General features: G+C 46.5%; 1 protein-coding gene across 2 annotated transcripts in view; it reads left to right on the forward strand.

The window, feature by feature from the left end:
* Nucleotides 1-24,415, forward strand: part of DENND5B (DENN domain containing 5B) — a 751,805-nt gene that overhangs the window by 351,221 nt on the left and 376,169 nt on the right. For both annotated transcript variants that reach the window (XM_086952789.1, XM_086952788.1), the window contains one exon: nt 3,154-3,285. In XM_086952789.1, coding sequence (XP_086808915.1) covers nt 3,154-3,285 — 132 coding nt within the window. The remainder of the gene's footprint in view (nt 1-3,153; nt 3,286-24,415) is intronic.

The raw sequence follows: 24,415 nt of genomic DNA on the forward strand, positions 1-24,415 counted from the left end.
ACATTATGGACAAGCAGTTGATTTACAAAGATTTACAAGGCTCTCACAGACAATCTGTTTCTTATGGATACTTGCATATTGTGCACTGACCACTGGATCCATTCTTCAGGCCTTTAAAATTGTTTCATCTGCAGACTGGGTTAAATGGAATGCGAGGTAGATGACAAGCCTGAAAATTTAGGATGTCTTTTTCTGTGGTGAAAAAAGTGGCACACCATTGATGCCTGCAATATTTTCATAGTGATTTTGACATTGAAAGCAGAGATATAGCATAGATCTACAAAAGTAAACCTCACTCGTAATGTCAATAGATATGGTTATTGTTGCCTGAGATTTCTACCTCCTGTACTTGGGGCACACACTCCTTAAGTCGAAGTAATTTTTTGCCTGTCCACACTACCAACTGGTGAGGCCGATGTGATGGCCACAGTGAAATGGGACACCATTAATACACAGGTCGCTTAGACTGCTCCTTGTCCATGATCCTCAAGGTACGTTTAAAGTATATGTATGTTGCATTCTTTTGTGGGATTGAGATCTCACAGAGACCAAGGCCCTGCTCGAGGAGCAATTTTCACTGTGTGCATTGTCCATAAAAGTCTACATCTGGTTAAGCGGTGCACTCCATGAGTATTGTGGCATGTGTAGAAGGAAGTACCCATGGCTTTATGCCCATGACCATTTCAACTTCACATTTTGGGAAACCATCTGTCTGTACTTCAAATATGAATGGAATTGAAGCACAGTATTCTTCCACCATTGCAGAATCAAAAAGTGATGGGTAATAAATACGACGTCAAGGAGCAGGTATGCCTTGGGACTCTTTCTTAGCTGCTTGTAGGCAAATTGGATAGAAGTTTGTGGTGTTTGGTTTTTAACCATAGTTAAGTGCACTTGATTGATGGCAGGGTCTATGTTACCATGGACAGTGGTACTTTTATTTAACATAATTTATTTTTTCTTTTCATGAGTGGGATTGGAGTTGTGCTTATTGATACTGACAAGTTAGAGTAAACCCATGTAAAAAAATGTTATCAAACAAACATTGTTTAATTTCAAAGTGAATTCTATTCAAAACAGCAGTGCATTGTTGCACTTTTGTTTTTATAAATCCATATTTACTAAGGTATACTTAATAAAAAGCCTCTGCAACTTTGGCAAGAACTTATTAGCAGGGTCTTTGAACAGCATACCATTTTGCCACATATCTGTTACTGTTGCTATATTTACTTTTATTCTCTTATTTCTTTTGTTCTGGACCTTGTGCATGCATATTTCGCTCGCCTCCTCTCTGGCATTTTCTTTGTGTTTGCCTGTGGTGCCTTTGCTTCTGTCAGCCATCAGAGGAGCTTTTGATCCGACAGAACTCTATGGCGTTCTGGGAGTGGGACCAGGGGCCACCCCCTCATACACGACCTCCTAAAAAATCCTACTCTGAGTGCTGTCTGGTATGTGTTTTCTGTTTAAAGTTGGCTTATCAGGGCTTATCGTCCATGTTGTTACTGGAATCTTAGCCGTGGTTACTAATCCTACTTTTTTTTTCTTTTCTTCATATAATCATTTAATCCACTGTATTGATCTTTCTACTTTGGTCACTCAGTCACTGTAATATGCATTATTAGAATGTCACTGATTTCATAATTTTAAGGGATCTGTTCATGGCGTCTAAAAAATGATGGATTTAGGCCCAGATCTCTGTACTGGGGTGAATGTATGACATTGTTCTACATTCAGTCCATCAACTATTGTTTTTGCATTTGTCACCCCGAGTGGGACGGGTATGCTCAGACGTGAGTCCCCTGCTCTCCATGCCACTGGAATCAAGCTATCCTGGCTGATGAGGGCTGAAAGCCCGAAACCGGTCCTAGGAGGCTTGTTTTCAGTCTAGTGGAGACCTGGCTTGGCAGTTCGGTCTGGACTGTTCCCATGGCGTACAGGATCAAGACTGATTTGCATATGGCTGGGTTCAAACCGGAATGGCATGGTGAGCAAAAAAACGATGGATTTAGGCCCAGATCTCTGTACTGGGGTGAATGTATGACATTGTTCTACATTCAGTCCATCAACTATTGTTTTTGCATTTGTCACCCCGAGTGGGACGGGTATGCTCAGACGTGAGTCCCCTGCTCTCCATGCCACTGGAATCAAGCTATCCTGGCTGATGAGGGCTGAAAGCCCGAAACCGGTCCTAGGAGGCTTGTTTTCAGTCCAGTGGAGACCTGGCTTGGCAGTTCGGGCTGGACTGTTCCCATGGCGTACAGGATCAAGACTGATTTGCATATGGCTGGGTTCAAACCGGAATGGCATGGTGAGCAAAAAAACGATGGATTTAGGCCCAGATCTATCTACTGGGGTGAATTAATAACATTGTTCTGCAGTCTGTCCATCAACCGTTGTTTTTCCAAAAACCTACCATGGCACTGCCAAGATTTTTTAATTGATTCATCGGATATGTGTTCATGGCTTCTGACATAATGAGCCTGAAGCCCATATCCATGCTCATTTATCTTTCTAACATCTGAGGTTCGGCCAGCTGATGATGAAGCACGAGTAACCAATTAATTAATTATTATTTATTATTATTTGCAAGCATTTCTTTTATAATAAGTGTTGCTGTTTGTGTATATAAAAAAATAACTTTTAAAATACTGAGCGTTTTAGAGAAATAATTCACCGTACATTGTAATAAAAGTATTCACCAAAAACATGTTATCTCACTTTATCTCCTGAAAAATAGATTATTTCGTACCACGGCTTGCACTATATTCCCCCAAAATTCGCAAGGCTTGCTGAAATGTTCGACAATGTTTCAAGTGTATTGTAAGATTCGGAGGAGGCAAATTTGCATTGCACATTGCTAAGAAAAGGGTGCATCGGTGTGTTAATTTGTTAAATAGGAGATTGTCATCTGGTATGTATAGCCACCAAATTTCTCGGGCGGTAAACAATTACACAGCCTTTTCACAAAAAGACTTTTAGTCCAAGCGTGGTGCCAGATAACTATTCATAACCACTCACTCGTCATTCATTTATCTCCGATATTGTTTCACCAAGAGGACTAAACATTTTCAACGCAATTGGTATTGTTTTTTTTGTGTAGATAAATTGCCATGGGCTATTAATTTCACATTCATATTGTTCTGTTTGCTTCAGAAATATATGCAGGAAGCTCGGACTATTGGAAAAACTCTGAGGCAACCCAAACTCTCAGATCTCTCACCAGCAGTAATTGCTCAAACCAACTGGAAGTTTGTAGAAGGCCTTCTCAAAGAATGTCGAATGAAGGTAAGCTACTTGTGTAAACCTATTTTATCAAAGAATTTAAGTGCTAGAAGCCCACATAGACTGATCAAATAACTTACTGCGCTTTGGTAGCTTATAAAGAATGTTGTGAAGTATACATTTTGAATTATTCCCACCAGTTCATCATTGTAGTGCGACGTTACAGCAGAAATCTTTTAATAAATTGGTGCTGAAATCGTACTGTTCCTTCCTCTCAATCAGAACACAATTTGTATGCCACTTCCGGTGCACACATACTGTTATTCTATGGAAGATTATTCTATGGAAGATTGCCCTCTGTAAGCAAATCCTTTTTCAGGTTCAAAATCACAAATGTCCACTGTATAGATATTTTACTGTCATATCAAAAATCTTCCAAATGGTAGCTGCAGAAGGTGGAGCTAGCCGGCGAGAGTAATGGCCGCCTAATCCCGCAGCTCCGCCGTATGCAAACCTAAACATCCTTCAGAATCCTTTACTGCAACGTTTGAGGGTCGGCCTTGGCCCTCGCGACCTGCCCGGAGTGTAGGGGACGGGCGGATGTCCCGGCGGCGGCGAGTGTACGGAGCCACAGCGGACCGGAGGAGTGCCGCGCCTCGGTTCTGCTGGGCCGCGAAGCCGCCGGCCGGAGTATTGCAGGCACCCGTGCGGCGTAACCAGACGTGCGGCAACAGACGCCGCAAAGTTCCGGTCCATCGACTCCTCCCCCCCTCCGGAGAGCCGGGAGCTCCCTGACAGTGCGCTTGGGGTTGGCGAACCCCCCACCCCCGCGACACTGCCCAACAGGTACGGGATCTGGTGTACCTGCCCCCCTCCTACGGGATCCCTGCAAAGGGGCTAGGGAGGGATACGGCTCCCCCCACCCCCCCACGGGGGTCCAGCTGCCAAGGGCCCGAATTCAGCTAACCCTGGGGTGCTCTACAGGAGCGGACATTGTGGTGGACTGGTTTTTGTGCTCCAGATCGTGCAGGGCGGCGACCGGCCCTCTGGAACATCCTCGCGCCCTTTTTGCACTCGGCGCCTGCTGTGCTGGAGGTGCAGGACGCCTGCGAGGAAGCTCCTGACATTGCGCCTGGGGGTAAGAGCACTTCCTGGACGACATGAAGCGGGCCCCTTGACCGGCGGGCCCCCCAATTTCACCCAGCTGGCCCTTCAGGGCTGACGCCGGCTCGATTTGATCTCCAGGGATCCACGCCCTAGTACCGATAGCCCGCAATACCGCGGAGCCCCAGTCGGGGAGTGGTCCGAGGTGAGGAGCGGCCCGCAGGTGCCACAGCCTTGCGCTTCATCGCCCTGAGAACTACCTCGGCGATCCTACGCTTTGGTGTGGCCTACAGGAGTGAGGTGCGGCATCATGGGCAAGGGTGATAGGACTCAAAGCAAGTTGCCCTTCTGGCAGAAGCGTCTATTGCAACAGAGCCCGGTGGCGGAGGGTGGCCCGACGAAACGCTCGGTGGAGGCTCCGAGCATTGACTCGGACTTAAAAACTATGCTGCTTTCCATGGAGCAGGGCATCCAATCCAGCATCTCAGCCCTGGGGTCCAAGATTGACGCGATGTCCTATAGAATGGATCGGATGGCGGAGAGGCTGGACAAACATGCCGAGGGGCACGATATGGCAGAACGTAGAATGACGGAAGTGGAGGAGGCGCAAACCGATCTGGATACGGCGCAAAAGAAGATGGAACTGATGATGCGGACACTGCAGGATAAAACCGTGGATTTGGAAGCATGCTCTCGGCGTTGTAACCTACGCATCACAGGCCTTCCGGAGTCTACAGCCACGGGCCCTATGGAGCGCTTTGTGGAACAACTTCTCGTGAAACTTCTGGGAGACGGAGTATTCTCACATATGTTTACAGTGGAGAGAGCACACAGATCGCTGGCACACAGACCGCAGCCTGGCGCGCCTCCGCGCCCTATTATAGCGAAACTTCTCAACTATAGGGACAGAGACACTGCACTCAGTTTGGCACGCACAAAACGGAACCTACAATATGAGGGGTTGCCTATCTCCCTGTACCCGGACTTTACAGCTAAGGTGCAGGAGGAGCGTAAACAGTTCATACCACACAAAAAACGTCTAAGGGAGATGGGCCTGGACTATGCGCTGCTGTATCCAGCTAAGCTGCGAGTCAACAAAGGTGGCCATTCTCATATCTTTACGGATCCTAAGGCGCTGCATCAGGCGATGAAGCGATGGTCGAGGGAAGCGAAAGGGAGCTCGGACAAGAACCAAGAGGGCGACGAGAGCGACAGCCGATTGGATGAACAGGATTAAATCTTTCTGATCTGTGTTGCCCTGCTGATCGCTGGGTGTACGGGAAGCGGGCTCCCGGTTTGTTCTAGTTGTGGCCCGCTCCAGGTGGGGTGAAGGACAACATGGCGCACCTTCTGAGGACTGCAAGCTGAACAGATAAGTGGTGCGGGGTATGTTGGGGGGGGGGGGGCTGCTTTGGTTACGAGTTCTGCACTCCCCCTGTACTGGCACCTGTTGGGGCACACCACATGATTCGTTGTTAGTAGATGCTGAGGGCTGAGGGGACTGGACCTGGGAAAATTTGCTGATTAAAGACCTGGGCATGTACCTCACGGGGGCACCGTGACACTGTTTACTGTTACGATGTTGAACGTTGCACTGACTGAGGGTTGTTGTACACGGCGGGAGCGGGTGAAAAGGCTGACGAGCGTTCTGAGACATAGGAAGAGACTATGACATTTGGCTACCTAAGCCCCCGCGCGTTCAGCACACTGTTTTGTTGGTTGACTTCAGTTAGGGTGGGTTCTCTGGGGAGCGAGGTGGGTAAAACACTGTCGGACCGGGTTGGGGTGGGTCTGCTGTGGGTGGGGGGATGGAGGGTGATGCTTGGGGAGTTGCTGTTTCTGGGAAGGGGGGGCAGGGTGGGGGGTAGGGGAGGAGGGGGGTTATTTCCTGAATGTTCGCTGTACCCTTTGGATGATTCGTGCGATGTTGTTGGCATGGTGGCATTGTACTATTGTATGACCTCAGTTGACTCAGATGGCTAGTGCCCAGGTACCGAACTTAGACAATCCTCCGGATACCTTCAGAGTGCTGACCTGGAATGTTAGGGGTCTCAATGACCACAGGAAGCTGAGGAAAGTACTCCATTATCTACAGAGACACCATGTAGATCTAGCCCTCATTCAAGAAACCCATTTACCGCTCACGAGCAAGATGCTGCAGCACAGGGGTCTGTTGGGTAACTCTGCAGTGGCGGGCTACACTACACATTCTAGGGGCGTCTTGACATGGGTGAACCCTCGCTCCAAATTGGTCCTACGACCGCTTACAGCAGATCCCGAGGGCCGCTACCTAATCTCGAGGTGCGAGGGTAAGGGCCATGACTTAATTGTGGTTAATGTATATGGCCCGAACTATGACTCCCCTGACTTCTATGCCCGGTTGGCCCTTTGTTGTAGGACATATGCCTCGGCGCACATTGTGGTTCTGAAAAGTTTGGACCCTGCTATATTATATAAAGAAGCCCAACACCCGTGTCAGAAAATATCATCATACCATGACGGATTTGGTATCGGCAGACCGGTAATGATCAGGTCATTATGCCTGTGCATTTGCGTCACGATTGAGTGACGCAAACACCCCTAAATCGTACTTCCTGTGTTGAACCCTCGGGTTCCATTTTGTGAGCGGCATCCATCTTGTGGATTGCCCTTACATAGTCAATTGATCCAGGCCGAATTTGATCTGAAAGGACACGCCCACCTCAGCTGACTTCCCCATGACCTGGCCGAGCTGCCTCCACTGCCTCCGGCCAAACCTGTTCGGGCGGCTCCTCGCCCAGTGGCCGAGTAAGATAGCATCAAGGCACAACATGTCATAAACCATTCACTGCATACAAACCATGCTCTATCATACACACACCTGTCCCTATTTCTTGTTTATGACTAGTTTTACAATGAGGAGGTGCCCGATTTTATTGGGGTTTCATCGATATCTGATGGGAGTTCTGGGCCTGGCTGGGTAATCCATCACGAACTGGACATACGAAATGTGGGTTTGCCATCATGACTTCGCTTTTTCATTGTTTTGGAAATATGTATATGACCATACTGTAAAGTAAAGAATTCTTGCCCGCAGCTAATATTTTTGTATAAAAGGACAAGGCTGGTTCTGTAAAAACGAACAGTCTCCTGAGAATATACGACCCTTGCTGTTGTACTTCTAGGACGCTTGTTACTTGGTTGCAGCCAATAAAACTCGATCCTTGACATCACCTAGAAGACTCTGTGTTTCTGTGGTCCCGAACAGGAAGAACTCAAGAGGTCTCTGGGTGTTTTCCCCTGGCACCACCGGGTTCCTAAAAACCCGGCACCTCAACATGCTCTGGGGGGGAGATTTTAACCTAGTCCTGGACCCCGGGTTGGATAGGTCTTCTGGCACCGCGCGAAAGCCAGCTGCGGCTGCGGTGACCCTACAAGCAGAGTTGCTGACATTAGACCTAGTGGATGTATGGAGAAGCAGGAATGCGGGCAGGGGTGGGTTCACTCATTACTCTTCCTTTCATGACATACATACCAGGATCGATTACTGGTTGGCCTCTCATTCCATCACCAGCCAAATTGTGACATGCTCTGTACTCACGCGAACGCTGTCCGACCACTCCCCAATACTGTTGGTCCTGGCGACGCCGAATCGCAGGATCCCCCCGTTCACCTGGCGCTTCCCTCCATATGCTCTATTGGACGACGCCTTTAGAGGGGAACTGGCGGAGGAAATAGACATCTTCTTTAAGAACCTAGGCTCGGTGGATAACTTCCACACGGTCTGGGAGGCCTTCAAGGTCTTTATTCGTGGGATAGCTATGACCAAACATTCCAGCTTGCTGAAGGCCATACGACAGCGACTCCGCACATTGGAATCCCAATTAGCGGATCTGGAGACGAGACTCTTGACTGACCCTGACCCTACTGTGGCAGATAGGCTGAGATCCCTAATTTCGGAATTCAATGAAGAGGCGGACAGGGAGGTCTGCTACATGGGGAAATACGCCTCGGCGAGGACTTACGGTGAGAGTGAGCGCCCTAGCTCACTGTTAGGCAGACTATTGCGTGACGATAAAAGAACCCCCAGATTGACAGAACTTGAAACCCCGGGAGGGAACACAGTCACGGCAGACGGGGACATTCTCTCTGCTTTTCGCGACTACTACTCCGACTTATACACTACCAAGACACGTGATCTGGAGGCAGACATGGATGGCTACCTGGAACATGTACAACTACCATTTTTAGCGCAGTCTGACAGGGAGTTTCTCATGTCCCCGATCCAAGCAGACGAGCTCTCGGAGGCCTTAGCTACCATGCGCATACACATCGCTCCCGGGATAGATGGCCTGACGGTAGGCTTTTATAAGGCTTTCAAGGACAAACTCATCCCACACCCGTTGTCCCTGTTTGACGAGATATGCGAGGAAGGCAGCATGCCCGGCACTATGAGGGAAGCCCTCTTGGTTACCATACTGAAGCCAGGCAAGCCCCCTGATGTCTGCAGTTCGTACAGACCGATTTCACTCTTGAATGTAGACGCTAAACTTTACGCCAAGGTCCTGGCCACCCGACTGGCCCTTATTGCGCCGGAGATGGTTGCCCCAGAACAGTCCGGTTTTGTACCGGGACGAAACCTGTCCTATAACATACGCACAGTGCTGGGTACTATACAGCATGTGCGTCAGGATGCGAAGGCTGTCGCAATTTTCTTAGACATGGAGAAGGCGTTCGATTCCGTTGAATGGCCGTTCATGCTGAAGGTCTTGCGTCGCATGGGGCTGGGTGAACAGTTTTTGCAAATGATTGGCGCCCTGTACTGGAGACCGGTAGCCCGGGTGCGACTGGGGGACCGGGTCTCGGACCCCTTTCCCATCAGTAGAGGCACGAGGCAGGGCTGCCCCCTGTCCCCGTTGCTATACGCCCTTGTTGCTGAACCACTCGCATGCGCACTACGAGAGTACCATTGGCACAGGGGGGTTAGCTTTCCGTCCTACAAAATAGTCATTTCGACATATGCGGACGACACGCTACTGTATGTGCGAAACCCAGAGTCCAACCTTTCGCCTGTTCTCCGAGAGGTGGTGCGTTTTGGCGACCTCTCGGGTCTAAAGGTTAACTGGGAGAAATTGGTGGCGTTCCCACTGACCCCGGTGACGGATCGCTTTGAAATGGAATATCCGTTACACTGGTCGGCAGACCCGGTACGGTATCTTGGTATAATGATTCACACTGATCCGGAGGTGCTCTTTACTGAAAACTATGGGGTGGCTTTTAGTAAATGTGAAGACGACGTGGAACGATGGTGAAGCTTCCGCTTTCCCTGATGGGCCGCGTAGCCATCATGAAGATGGTGATTCTCCGGAGATTCTTATTCTTATTCACCACCTTGCCCATAATTCTATCACGAGCCTTCTTTGGGAACCTAACGAAGCTTATGACCCACTTGGCTTGGGGGGGTAGACAGCCACGCGTCCGATGGAGCACTCTTACACTCCCGTGTGAGTTGGGTGGACTGGTTGCGCCTTACCTAGAGAGATATTATAGAGTGGCACCTACACACGTGGATCCATGGTGACAAGAACATCCCACATGTACGGCTGGAACGGCTTTTTGCGGAACCTCTTCCGCTCCCGGCCACGGTTTGTACTCCGGTTGAGCGTAGGGTGGGTGTATTGGACTCGATAACGGCTACAAAGCATGCTTGGAATGCCTTACTGCAAGCTAGGGAAGAAGCGCTGCTATACTCCCCTGCGATGGCGGTGGAGTGGCTGCAGTGGCTGGCCCCCATTGGGGACAGGAACGTACTCCGAGCACTGAATGAGCTGGGGCTTGAGACTGCGGGTGATCTATTTGAGGATGGTACGGCCAAAAGGTGGGACCAGGTTACACAGGGAGTTGAGGGCCCGACACTGCTACAGAGGTTCCAATTCCACAGACTTAGAAGTGCTTTGAGAGACGTCCTAGGCCCAGACCTGGCAGAGCCGCCAGATATTCCAGAGCTCTCGTACGTTATAGCAACATCGTCCCCACGGCATTTGACTACGCATTTGTACAAGAGCATTGTCTCCCACAGAGCGCAGGAGCCTTCCAAGGCCCGACTGGCTTGGCAGACTGACCTCGAAACAGAAATAGACGACTCGATGTGGGCGTATTGCTGTGCCAACCTTAGAAAAGTGTCTCTGAATGGGCGACACAGGTTGATACACTTTAAATTCCTACAGAGAGTATATTATACTCCTGAACGCTTGCATCGTTATGGCCTCATACAATCCCCTGAATGTTAGCGCTGCCACGCTCCGGTGGCGGACTTCCTGCACATGGCATGGGGCTGCCGCAAGATATGAGTTCTGGGAGGCGGTTATTTCAGAATTAAGCGAGATACTAGACCATGAACTACCGATGGATCCTGCTTTGGCACTATTGGGCTATTCAAAGCCTCTGCCGGTGGCGTGTAGGAGGTTGGCGGACATGGGACTGCTGTTGGCGAGACGCACAGTGGCGCAGTGTTGGATGAGAGGGCCGACCCCGACCAAAAAGCGATGGGCCAGGGACATGGTATACTGCTGCACACAAGCAGAACACTACAGCGAGCTCCTCCCTCCCACCAGCAGGCCGAAGAACTTCTGGGGCTTATATACCATCTTCAGAAACACCAGGGAGGACACGGTGGAGACACAGCGAGCAGAGGGGGAGGATACACCATAGCTGACACACACACAATACACTCATGAGACCTAAGTCGGGGAGGGGACTACTTTGAGTAGGGAGACATGGCGACGGCTGGGTGGAGTATTGAAACCTAGCTGTCCTGTGGCGAGAGACAGACGATACTACACAAGGGAGGTTCCACAGGACAAGGTCGACACTTACTCGGCCTACTCAGAAGGAGGTACGCCTGGGGCGAGAGAGGCGGACACCAACACGAGAATACACATGGCACTGCAAACAGACGGGTCAGTGAACGGGTAGGACAGCGAGAGGGAGGGGGGGTTGGGAGTTCTGTGGGGGTTTTCTTTCTTGTTTGTACTTGGGGAGGGAGGGAAGTCCACTGTAGGGGGAGGGGGGAGGGGATTTAAAATACAAAATGCACCTGCATTTCCAGCTTTACAGCATACGACCTACATAACTTACCTTCTGTGAGTGTGTAGACATTATCATGTGCACCGTCATAATATCGGCAGTAGTTTGCGATTTTGACTGCCCACTGTCAGGTGATGTAGCGCCGCCGTACCCCCGGGTTTACGGCATCAGGCTGTGTACTTCAAATGGACTGTTTATTGTCTACTTGCATCATTACACCTTTACCGCATTGCCGGCCCGAGAGGTTGTAGGCGTAATGCTGTGTATGACTTGAACCATGTTAATAAAGGTGTTTAAAAAAAAAAAAATGGTAGCTGCAGAAATAATCTGTAAAATTCAATTCGCCCAGCCAATACATGTTTTGCCCAGTGATGTCTTCAGGACTTTTTAAAGACTGTTCTCGTACAAAACTATATATGTAAACACTATTCATATTTAGCCTCTCTATGCAGACCCCTTTCCTTTGATACATGGAGAAGGTTTCATTTAAGCCTTCATAATTTTCCCCCTTTTTTCTCCACATGTTGGGAATTCTAAAGGTACTCCGGATTTATGGTTTTCTCTATAGGGAATGGATAAAATAGCAAACGTGTTGAAATGTTCTTTTTTTTGGGGGCGGGGGGGATAAATTGGAAATAAAAATGATACACAAGTTAATGTGTGTGTTTTCATTTCGCAAACTGGCACCAAGAGAAGGTTTGCTGTGCTAAGAGCATCTTCTTCCAGAAAGAGGAACAGTTTTTTTGTTTTTTAAACGGTCTCAGCCATTTTTGCAAGTTTCTACTTACTTGAAGGTTGTGGAGGAAAGAGGCATGAAACTCACTGGTGAATCCAGGATGTAACACATTTCTGAAAAGTATACCAAATTATGAATTTATTAAGCGATTATTTGTGCAATAGCTCATGGGTTACACAAAGAAAATCATAAACAAATAAACATAAGTTGCAAAAACTAGGAATAGGTGAGTTTGGCCTGAAGGCCGATCTCAAAAGTAATATACAAACTCTTTTGGTTGCGTAAATGTGTAGAGTTCGTCAATAGTTAAGAAAAAAACGACACCCAGAGCCATCTACTTATTTACAACTTTTTTTTTATTAAACTTATTTTTATTGGCATTTTGTTATTTGAACAATACAGATCTTATTGACAGACATATAAGCAATAAGAAGTAAAACATTCATACAAAATTCCATTTATATCGGTGGCAAGCAGATCGAATTACTTATTTACAACTTATAATGATTTTTCATTATGTTTTATGCCATTAATTCATAAGATACAATTAATTGGAAAAAATGTGTTTGGAAAAAAGCTATGCACGTTTGAAACTTGCCATAGTATTTGATTTTAGAAATAGGGGTTATTTCAAACTCTCATAATTTCGGGTTCCCCATAATGTCTGGAGATTTTGAGGGCATCTTTATTAAAATGTGTGTTTTTGTGCACAATGTGTTACATTTGGCAGAACAAAATGTAGAGAAATTCAATATCTGATAACAAATATAAAACTATTTTGCATTCCCACGCTTGCGATAAAAACGGTATCCCACCTGTGTGTGCCCATGCAAGGCCCAAAAACCTACCATGTGCAAAAACAACAGTTGATGGACAGAATGCAGAACAATGTCATACATTCAACCCAGTACAGAGATCTGTGCCTAAATCCATCGTTCTTTTGATCACCATGCCATTCCAGTTTGAACCCAGCCATATGCAAATCAGTCTTGACCCCGTGCCCCATGGCAACAGTCCAGCCTGAACTGCCAAGCCAGGTCCTCCCTGGACTGGAAACAAGCATCCTAGGACCGGTTTTGGGCTTTTAGCCCTCAACAGCCAGGATAGCTTGATTCCAGTGGCATGGAGAGCAGGGGACCCATGTCTGAGCATACCCGTCCCACTCAGGGTGACAAATGCAAAAACAACAGTTGATGGACAGAATGCAGAACAATGTTATACATTCACCCTAGTACAGAGATCTGGGCCTAAATCCATCGTTCCTTTGCTCACCTTGCCACTGGAATCAAGCTATCCTGGCTGATGAGGGCTGAAAGCCCGAAACCAGTTCTAGGATACTTGTTTTCAGTCCAGTGAGGACCTGGCTTGGCAGTTCGGGCTGGACTGTTCCCATGGGGTACAGGGTCAAGACTGATTTGCATATGGCTGGGTTCAAACTGGAATGGCATGGCGAGCAAAAAAGCTATGGATCTAGGCCCAGATCTCTCTACTGGAGTGAATGTATGACATTATTCTGCATTCTGTCCATCAACCGCTGTTTTTGCAATTGTCACCCCGAGTGGGACTGGTGTGCTCAGACGTGAGTCCCCTGCTCTCAGCTATCCTGGCTGATGAGGGCTGAAAGCCCGAAACTGGTCCTAGGATGCTTGTTTTCAGTCCAGTGGAGACCTGGCTTGGCAGTTCGGGCTGGACTGTTCCCATGGGGTACAGGGTCAAGACTCATTTGCATATGGCTGGGTTCAAACTGGAATGGCATGGTGAGCAAGAAAACGATGGATTTAGGCCCAGATCTCTGTGCTTGGGTGAATGTATGACATTGTTCTGCATTCTGTCCATCAACCGTTGTTTTTCCAAAAACCTACCATGTCACGGCCAAGATTTTTTAATTGATTCATCGGATATGTGTTCCTCTAGTATTTGAGCTTGGAGCAGACTGGTACTCTCAGTAATCTACCAGCCCCAGACATTTTTGAAAAGTAGATACTTGGGGGAGTGCAGGGTTGTCTGGCTTGCCTGGCTTGCCTACTGTGTAGTCTTGCAGAGAATGCTCTGCAAACGTTAGGCTTTGATGAAAATTACAGACTTGGCAGGGATGTACAAAATCTTCCCACCCAACGTTCCTACACTTCCCATGATTAAAAACAATACCCTACCTGTGTGTGGGGGCCTGTTCGCCTGGACTGGAACCAGGTAAAACGGGGACAACACGCTGTCAATGTGGTCTTTACAAGTTAACAGTTTTAGTTTTTTCTTATTAAGTGTATTGGACCCACCCATACATTGGGTACCATAAATTTCAGTATGCATGTGGGAAAGCAAGATAATATTTTTCCTACATGCCAGATGTTCTTGAGTTTTCTATTGCATAAATATGGACAAAATTGTATTTTTGTATCCAAACGTTGCCATTTTCCAGTCTTTCTGCACAAGAGAACATGCTTGGATATGCACAAGCAACACCACTCTAAATTCTCCCAGTTAATGCATATTAGAATTGTTTAGAGTAGGTAGCGCTCCCTGGGTGCCTGCTGACCCAGTGTGTGAATACTGCTGGAATAACAAAATGCGAGAAGAAAATGTGTGTTTTAGACATAGTTTTGATGTTCACAAATGCATTCTGGGTAAGGAAACCTGCAGGTATCCATGGAAGCAACACCACCCAATGTTTCCCAGAGTCTCCAGTTTGCAGAGGTATCTTGGAATAGTAGAGTTTCCTGCAACCCAACAATCCCAGTTCCCAAATATACCATCATCCTAACTATTCAAAGTAGCTGCTTTCTAAATGCATGTCACTCTTTCCACAGTCTATTTTTGGGGTCTTTCTGATCAATGGCCCCACACTTTGTTTAACATTTTCACTGGGACAAGTCTGCTGATTTAATTGGAAGACAATTGGCATACCTCCAACCCCCATGAAAACCAGACCTTTGAGAAAATTCTGATCAAGTTTAGTAGAAAGCCAAAAAGAGGGCAAGGAGGACTTGGGCAACACACGTTTGAGGCAGCATCACACTTCCTACATTACTTAAGTGTGACAATTACACTCATACAAAAACACACTAAACTAACACTACACAGAGGCATTCAATCAGAAAAGGTTGTCAGCAGTAATGCCACATAATGGTGCCAAGTGTATTAATTTTACTCCAGCATTGGAGCTTTCATAGATTCACATGCTGGAATCATTCCCCGACGTTGAGATGGGCGTCCCCGGTATATCAAAACAGTAATGCAAAGCTAGTACAAACTAGAAAAAATAGGCCTAGTCCCATTTCAGTTTTATATCACTCTCTTTTTGTAAAAGAGACAAAAATAAGTTTAGCCAATCAGAACAACTCCACCTTCTAGAACCCTCTTTAGAGAAACTCAGAACTTCAGATTTTTTACCGCAGGTTGTGCTAGCGAGTCTCCACTGAGCTCTGCTCAGTTTTTTCCTTAATTACTCTCTTGCAAGGTTTTTCCTTAACCTTTTCTTCAGATTTATTCTTATTGGGCTTAGTTTATCTTCTTTCCTGATGTTGGACAAGGAGAAGAAGGGTCTTTTTAGAGCAGGTGCCACCTGCTCTAAGAAAAGACTTGGATGACCCTCATAAGGAATGTATCTACAACATGTATCCTGACCTCGAAGCCAAGGATTGTAAGGCATGTCGTACCTTCTCCAGTAAGACTCTGAGGGATCGTGAGGGGCGTCTTCTCATTTGGCTCCAGAAGCTGAAATCCAGAAAAGAGCCTATTTCTAGTGAGGAGATTGAGGAGGCCTTGTCGTCTTCATCTTCCAGAAGGTCTCACAAGAGGGTACGATCTGAACCGCACTCATCTGAGGAGCATCTTCAGAAAGCCTCAAAAAAGACCAACCATGGTCACTGACGTGAAATGAAGAGGAAAGGACATCAATCAGGGACAGCAGGGTGAAAAAGGCAAGCTCTGTGTCGCCTTTGGAGCCTCCTGAGGACAGGAAAACCTTCAAGAAGCCTTCTTCAGTCCCTCCTGAGGTGAAACCATTGCTAAAATCATCATTGTCGATGACGGCACAGTTGACGAAGAAATCCTCTTGATCATCGATGCGGAGCAAGGTTTTCCAGGCTTCCACTACTAATGGTCAGTCATTGTCGATACCTCCTCCAACGATGGCACTGACAATGGATCGTCTGTGGGGGCTCTACAGGCATATCCGGTCACGGTTCCGCCAACATCTTTCCCGCTGACAGTTACGACTGCGGTGATGATGGCAACGACTACCACAGCGACAACTGCGGCCCAGTCGACATCAACGGCGTATTGTTTACTGTCGACAGTGGCTCCGCCGAACGTCCTCATCAACGACACCGTCGGTGACCTCGTCGACGAGGGAGAAAATTCCTCTGGAGAAATCGAGATTAAGGCACTGTAGTAAAAAGGGTCCAAAACGTATGGATAACAACTTCTTTATTCAATTATTCAGTAAAGTGGTGTCCCTAGCTTGTCGGGTAAAGTACTGGCAATCACTCGTCAACGTTCTATGCCAGACTTCAACAGTGGGTAAGGGGTAAACCACTAAAGGGAGAACTGGAGGGGTGTAAGCGAGAGGGGTGAAACCAAGAGTGAGGTTACAACACACCATCCTCCCTAGGGAGAACAAGGGATTGAAATTAAGAAAAGGGGGAACAGGTGCGGGATGGAGAGGAAGCAAAGAACACGGGGGAAAGGGAGAGAGAGGAACAACAAAACGAGAAACACATTGTCCCAGGAGGGGATGATAACACCATATAAAGTGAGATCTTGCGCAGAAGACCACATCAAATAGAATGAATATCAAAATAACAGATGGAAAAGTTATTGTGACTTATCTTGGACATGCTATAGATACATTTTACTTCATGCTGTACTGTCGGTGCCAGAACGGGGAGGTTCGTTGTCTGAAGCTTTCCCTCCTCTGCCCGATAACCTGACTCCTGTCCCTTACCTCTGATTTGCCATAACCTATTTTGTTGTCTCTAACTGTGACCGGAACTACCTGGACATGCTATAGATACATTTTACTTCATGCTGTACTGTCGGTGCCAGAACGGGGAGGTTCTTTGTCTGAAGCTTTCCCTCCTCTGCCCGATAACCTGACTCCTGTCCCTTACCTCTGATTTGCCATAACCTATTTTGTTGTCTCTAACTGTGACCGGAACTACCTGGTCCTGACTCCACATTTTCCCATCTTCCATGACTACAATGTTCCTCTTCACTTCTTTTACCTGGGGCATAGAATTTGTCTCCACTTTTCCCAAGTTTATCGGGCTTCCTGATGTACACACTCTGTCCTTCCTTGAGGTTTTTCTCCTTGACACCCCATTTCTTGTCATAACATTCTTAGTATTTATTTTGTTTGTTTTCAATCTTCTTTTTCATTTCCTCCTGATTGATCTCCACATAAACATTCTTGCCCATCCAATTTGGAGAAAGCTTTGAACCAGCCTTTCTTCTTCTCAAAAGCTCAAACGGTGAGTGCCCTGTCGAGGAATTAGGAGTGGTATGATATGCCCATAGCATGTCCATGACGGCATCCTCCACGCTTTTACCTGACTTGCAGGCCAGATGTATGCATTCTTTCAACAGGCGGTTCGCTCTTTCCACTTTTCCATTTGCCTTAGGACAATATAATGGTGTACCGACATGGGTAATCGAGCAGTCTTTTAGAAACTCTCATCTCCTCCGAGATCAGTTGTACGCCATTGTCCGTTACCATCGTTGTTGGAATGCCTTCTCTCAAACACCTCCTTTAAGAAGTGAATCAATGACTTGGTATTGATATTGTACACCACCTTGTGAGTTATCCAGTTGGAGTAATAATCAATCAACACCAACAGGTACCAGTCCTGGGGGCTTCTTCCATGAATGGGGCCCGTAATGTCAAAACCCAGCTTTTGCCGGGGTGCCAGAGGGACTTTAACCGGGATCAAAGGAGTATGCTTAGTTACTTTGGATTTGTTGCTTAAACTTCAAGCATAACAATTGCGTACTTTTTCCTCCATTTCACGATCCATTTCTGGGAACCAGTAATCTGCACGTAACCTTGATTTGCATAAACTTCTGCCCAAGTGACCCTCATGGGCCAGCACGATCACTTGATTCCTCATCCCCTCCGGAGGAACAAGTTTTCCTGACTTTAAGATGAAGTTCCCCTCCAACGAAAGGTCATCCCTAACGTTCCAATATGGTTGAATTTCCCTTTCCAGCTCCTTACATTTGTTTGGCCATCTGGACACAATATATTTCTTCACACTCTTCAAGATTTCATCTTGTTCCACGTGTGTTTCCCAATTTTCTTTCGCCACTGCTGCCAAGCACACTTCCAAAATAGTATCTTCCACCTTCTCCTCCTCAGCTTCACCACAGATGGGGGCCCTTGATAGGAAATCCGCCACTTTGTTTTGTTGTCCCGGTATGTACACTGCTCTGAAGTTAAAACCTTGTAGGCCCAAGACCCATTTTGCTATGCGTGGGGTCATGTCTTCCATATTTTTCCTGGTAAACAATGGCTAGTGGTCTGTATGCACTTCGAATTGAACACCCCACACATAATATTTGAAATGTTTGATTGCCCAGTAAACGGCTAAGGCCTCCTTTTCTACAGTTGAATAGTTAGCTTCAGGACCGGTGAGTGTTCTGGACGCAAAAGCTACCACTTTTATTTCCTTCTCCACTCTCTGTGCTAAAGTGGCACCAATTCCTTTGTTGCTGGCATCTGTAGAAATGATTATGTCTCTTTCAGGGTTAAATTTGCCAATGAAAGGTGCCTGAATGATCGCTTCTTTTATTTCTTTGAAAGCCGTCTCTTGGTCCTTTCCCCAGTTGAAGATGCTATCTTTTTTTACCAACTCTCTCAAAGGATGTGGCATAGTGGCAAAATCCTTGATGAATTTCACCATGTACTCCGCCAATCCAAGAAATGACACCACATCTTCTCTGTTGCTGGGAGTGGGAGCATCTCTCACTGCATTAACTAGAAGGGCACTTCGGTTTGATGCCCTCTTCTGAAATGGTGTGACCCAAATAGTCCACAGAGCTCACTCCCAACTTACATTTGCTCACTCTGGTGGTGAAACCAACTTCCTTCAGTCTTTCCAAAACTCCCTTGATATTATCATTGTGCTAATTTTCATTAGATCCATAAATGACAATATCATCCTGAAAGGACATCGTTTTTGTGCAGTCTTTGAGAATGTGCTGCATTACTCGTTGGAAGGCTGCAGCTGCGGACGCCAAGCCAAAAGGCATCCGCAGAAATTTAAAATTTCCAAACGGGGTTGTGAATGCCGTCGGAGATTGTGACTCCGGATGCAGCTTTATCTGATAATAGGCCGAGGACAGGTCCAAGACACTGAAAAATTTCGCCCCCTGAATGGTGCTCAGCATCTCTCCAATTCTCGGGAGGGGATATCTGTCCACTAGTATGTTGGCATTCAGGTCTCGCAAGTCCACACATAGCCTTATGTTCTTTCCTCCATCCTTAGTCGTGATGACGACTGGAGCCAACCATGCCGAGCTTTCGATCTACTTGATGACCCCTTGGCTGACCAGCTTTTCCAACTCACTTTTCAATGGCTCCCTCGTGCGAAGTGGAATAGATCGTGTTTTATGTACCACAGGTTCAGCCCCTTCTTTAAGAGTGATTCTATGCATGTAGTTCTTTAACACACCCAGGTTTTCACTGAACACCTCCTTAAACTCTGTGGTCAGGTTTTCTGCAATATTGGGAGGTTCCACTAGAAGTACTTGCTCTCTGTTGTTGGGATCTAGCTTAATCCCTAACTCTCTGTGATGTTTCCACCCCAGGAGGCTAGAACCCCTCGTGGTTCTATAAACTTTCCCTACAGTGTGCCTGTCCTTAAAAGTGATTCTCATCCTAGTCATACCCTCGAATGGGATACGTTCCCTGTAGTACCCTACTGGACTTATATCCGCTTTCTCTAGTTCCACATTGTATTTTGCAAATTTCTCATCAAATAAGCTTTTGTCAATCAAAGTAAAAGGAGAGCACGAATCTGCATATACTTCAAATTTCTCCCCATCAAGGTGATTTCACACTTGGGGTAATCGTTATTCTCATTGGTTACGTCATCCTCCACTTGAAATATAAAGTTTTCTCACCCCCTTCTACTGTCTCAACATTTTCTATCACATGTACTTTTTGATGATATTTTTACAAACTTCGAAAAATGCCCTCTCCTGTTGCATTTCCTACATAAAACATCCCTGGCAGGGCACTTCCAATTGTTCGCCAAGTGGTTAGGACTACCACATTTATAGCAAAATAAACCTTGAACATTGCTGAGTTAATTACTCTTCACTTTTTCTGTTACCTTATATACAGTCTCCCCCTCATGTGCAACCTTGCTCTCCCTCCTTTCTCTGTTAACACCCTCATGAATTTTCATCTCTTTCATGCACAACGCAGTATGCTCCAATCCCTTTGCTATACTTAGTGCTTCCTCAAGATCAGGATTCCTAGTGAGAAGTTCCTCCTGGATCCTAGGATCATTTGTACACCTCACAATTTGGATCTCTAATCATGGAGTCCGTCAAAGTCCCAAATTCGCAAGTGCAGATAAACCCCTCAAGACTGCAACATATTTAGTGACCTTCTCATCTTTCTTTTGCACCCTTTTGTAAAATTTGTGCCTTTCTAGTACAACATTAGTTTAACTTTAAAATGTTCCTCCAATTTCCTCAGAGTATATTTATACACATTTGTCCCTTCTACCTCCTTCCTGTTCATCGTCCACTAGTCTACCTGTTATGTCTTCAAAAACTTTCCTGCCATGAATACCTAAGTTGTGCAGTAAAATGTGTTGTTTCCTAACATTGTTATAATTACCACCCCCTATTGCTATGAGGTATGATTTGAAATTCCTTCCCACCTCTTCCAAGGGATGTCAGGCCTCACCCAGCTCGTTTAAGAAAGGTGGGGCTGACTCATGCTTGCACCTGCCATGGCCATGTAAGGTTGTTCCTATAATGAAGACCTAGCTTCTTCCCCCTTTCCCAAAATACAGAACCCCGTGAGGCAACAGGGCTAAAAATCACAGGGGAAAAAGGGAGAATGGGGGGTGAATTAACTAAACTTGTTTATATAATCAACAAACTGCTGCATCCCCAAATTTATACATTTTTCTCATACATCCTCGGACATTTGCAGACATTTCTTTAAACACACAAGAAGAGAAAGGATATTGGTCCTCTTTCTTTGTCCGATGAAGTTTCCACACTGGGCCCAATGAAGTGCACACAGCGTCTGTATGCGGGAACTTCCTGTGAGGAAGGCTAACAGTCTCAGTCAGACAGAACGCGATCCGCTGCTCGTCAAGAAATAACCCAGATCAAAGTATTTTTCCTCAGCACTGCACCTACGACCGTGAACCCCATGCAGCTCAGCTACCGCTTAACGCCTCAGAATGCCCGTCAGAATGTCAAACGTTCCTCATCGAGATCCAAACCGGAATGTCTTAAAACGCTCGCCTGAATCATCCAGCTCACCTTTTTGCCTCTGCGCTTCTGATGATTTTGTGCAGGGCCCGATTCCTAGAATTGACAACTGACCGTCCCAGAAAGCAGACGTGACAGGGTTAGTCACTACAATCCTGTTTCCTTCATAACGCTGCCGCTTTCAAAATCCGCCAAACAGAGGCACTCAGTCCCAGGCAGACCTCGCACCGATCGTAGAACTGGACGCGTAGGGGAGAAGATTACCAAGAGTAGGTAAGTCCTTGACACTTCTCACTCCCGACCAAGCTTCTCAGAATAATCCAGGGGAGGGAAACACCTAGCTGTCCCTGGCACAGCTTCCGTACCTCGTCGCAAAGAATTGTAGTAAAAGGGTCCAAAACGTATGGATAACAACTTCTTTATTCAAGTATTCAGTAAAGCGGTGTCCCCAGCTTGTCGGGTAAAGTACTGGCCATCACTCGTCAACGTTTTATGCCAGACTTCAACAGTGGGTAAGGGGTAAACCACTAAAGGGAGAACTGGAGGGTGTCAGCGAGAGGGTTGAAACCAAGAGTGAGGTTACAACAGGCACTTAACTCCAGAAATCACATCACCTAGTAAGGGAACGCTCTTCATTCCTTCACATCTCGTAGAGGAAGGAGGATTCGGAGGATGACGATGGCCCCTTTGGTTATGCCCACAGTCCTTCGGAGTGGCATGTTAAATGCCAGGAAGACGATTTCTAGGAAGCCTATGAAGAGTAACACTAGTACATTCTTCCTTCAGGTACTACCACCAACAGTATCAGGAAGAGATGTCTGTATGCCATCCTCTTTACTTTCTTATCTACAGTTTATCGCACTATAAGAAAAGATTTCCAGCACCTTCTACTGTTTGGGATCAGACCATGGTGCCTCCTAAGCATCATACAGTGCCTTCCACTCCTCTGGCAGTAACAATGTTACAATCAACTGCTCCCACCACCAACACCACCTCCTGACATCCTGACCAGCATCCGGACACCTCAGATGATGACCTGGAGGAGAGGGAGCTTCCATATCCGCACAGGGAATGGAGCAACCATTATAAACCATGTTAGCAGTAATGCCACATCAACGGAGGACATCAGTGGTATTCACAATCTTTTGGGAAGAGTGTCCAAGAGATTCGATTTGCCAATGCCAACTTTGCAAACTGAGTGCCTTCTGTATGACTTCAAGGAACCATTTAGAAAATCTGTGTGAACCATTCTCATTGTTGGTTACATATGGGTGGAAGGCATTAAAGTTATGAAAACCTCAGCGACGGTGTTTCCGGTTCTTCCTAGATTAGAGAAGAAGTATATGGCCCCAAAAGATAGTCTGGCTTGCCTGGTGGGTCTTCCAAAGCCAGACTCAGTAATATCACAAGCGGCTCCAAGGAAATCCAAGGATCAGGCTGCTCCAGTCACAACACCTCTGGACAAGGAAGGCAGACGCTTTGACAACGCAGGCCAACGGTTCTCTTCAATATCAGGGTTGATGGTCAGGGCAGCCAATGCTCTAGCAATTTTAGGTCGTTATGATCGGCAGATGCGGTGCAACCTATCCACGTGCATTGAGCAACTCCTGGATGGAAGTAAAGTAGATGCCAAGAAAATACTCCAGAAGGGTGAGAGGGTTTCCTCGGAGGTCATAGACCTCGCGATGGACATTGCTACGACGGCCTTTCGATCTCTGGCAAGATCAGCAGTCTTACGCCAACAAGTTTGGCTCAGAGCAACATATTTTTAGCCGGAAGTTCAGAATCAAATATTGGAACTTCCCTTTGACAAAGCGGCTCTTTTTGGCAAACACATTGATGAGCCTCTCCAGGACACAAAGAAGGACATTGAAAAGGCAAAGTCATTGGGGACGCTCCAGTATCGTAAAGTTCCCTTTCAAGGAGTTCGGGAAAGAGGTCTACCCTCATATAGAGGGATATCAAAAGTACTGGTATCTCTCATACACCGCATCTACACAGCTTTATCGACAGCAATACACTCAGCGACCATCTGTCTGCAGCCTATTCCAAGTCTGCTCCCAGAGGAAGAGGACGACGACAGGGGAAGGATTCCACACGTCGACAATTACAACTTTCAGGCTCTAGCTACTATTCCTCCTCACGACCAGGAGCCTGTGGGGGAGGGGGTGCAGAATTTTTTTCTACATCCAAAACTGGCAAAAGATAACGGATCAATGGGTGCTCCACATCATTCAATTTGGCCATACATTTGAGTTCATTCTACTTCCATCTTCCACTCCTCTGCGCTTACAGGCGATGAAGCATCAACATCTCCTGCGCCTAGAAGCCCAGCTGAAGCTACAAAAAGAGGCAATAGAACCAGTTCAGACATCCCTGAGAAGGAATGGGTTCTACTGCTGGTTCTTTTTTTTTTGTACGGAAGGCTTTCAGAAAGTGGCGGCCTATCTTAGACCTGAGGACGCTCAACGCCCATCTCAAGAAAACATGGTCTCCTTATGTTAGACTTCTTTATGCTGAAATTGTTTATTAGCATTTTATAACTATAATACAAAACAAGAGCTTGTAATACGAGCGGAATTTACATTGCAATAATAGTATAAATAGTAAGATATATTAATTCATAAAGGTGTGTGTGTGTGTGTGTGTGTATATATATATATATATATATATATATATATATATATATACAGAGTAACTTTAAACCCCCATCATGTTTCTGCCCCCAGTCTCCGATTGATTGACATTTTTTCTGAAACAGTGATTCAAGAACTTCAGAAACTATCCCAGCAAGAAGGAAAACTCTAAATGCAAAACAAAATGGAATATATCATC

Source organism: Lissotriton vulgaris, chromosome 1_2 (genome assembly GCF_964263255.1).
Source record: "Lissotriton vulgaris chromosome 1_2, aLisVul1.2, whole genome shotgun sequence".
Classification (NCBI taxonomy): Eukaryota; Metazoa; Chordata; class Amphibia; order Caudata; family Salamandridae; genus Lissotriton; species Lissotriton vulgaris.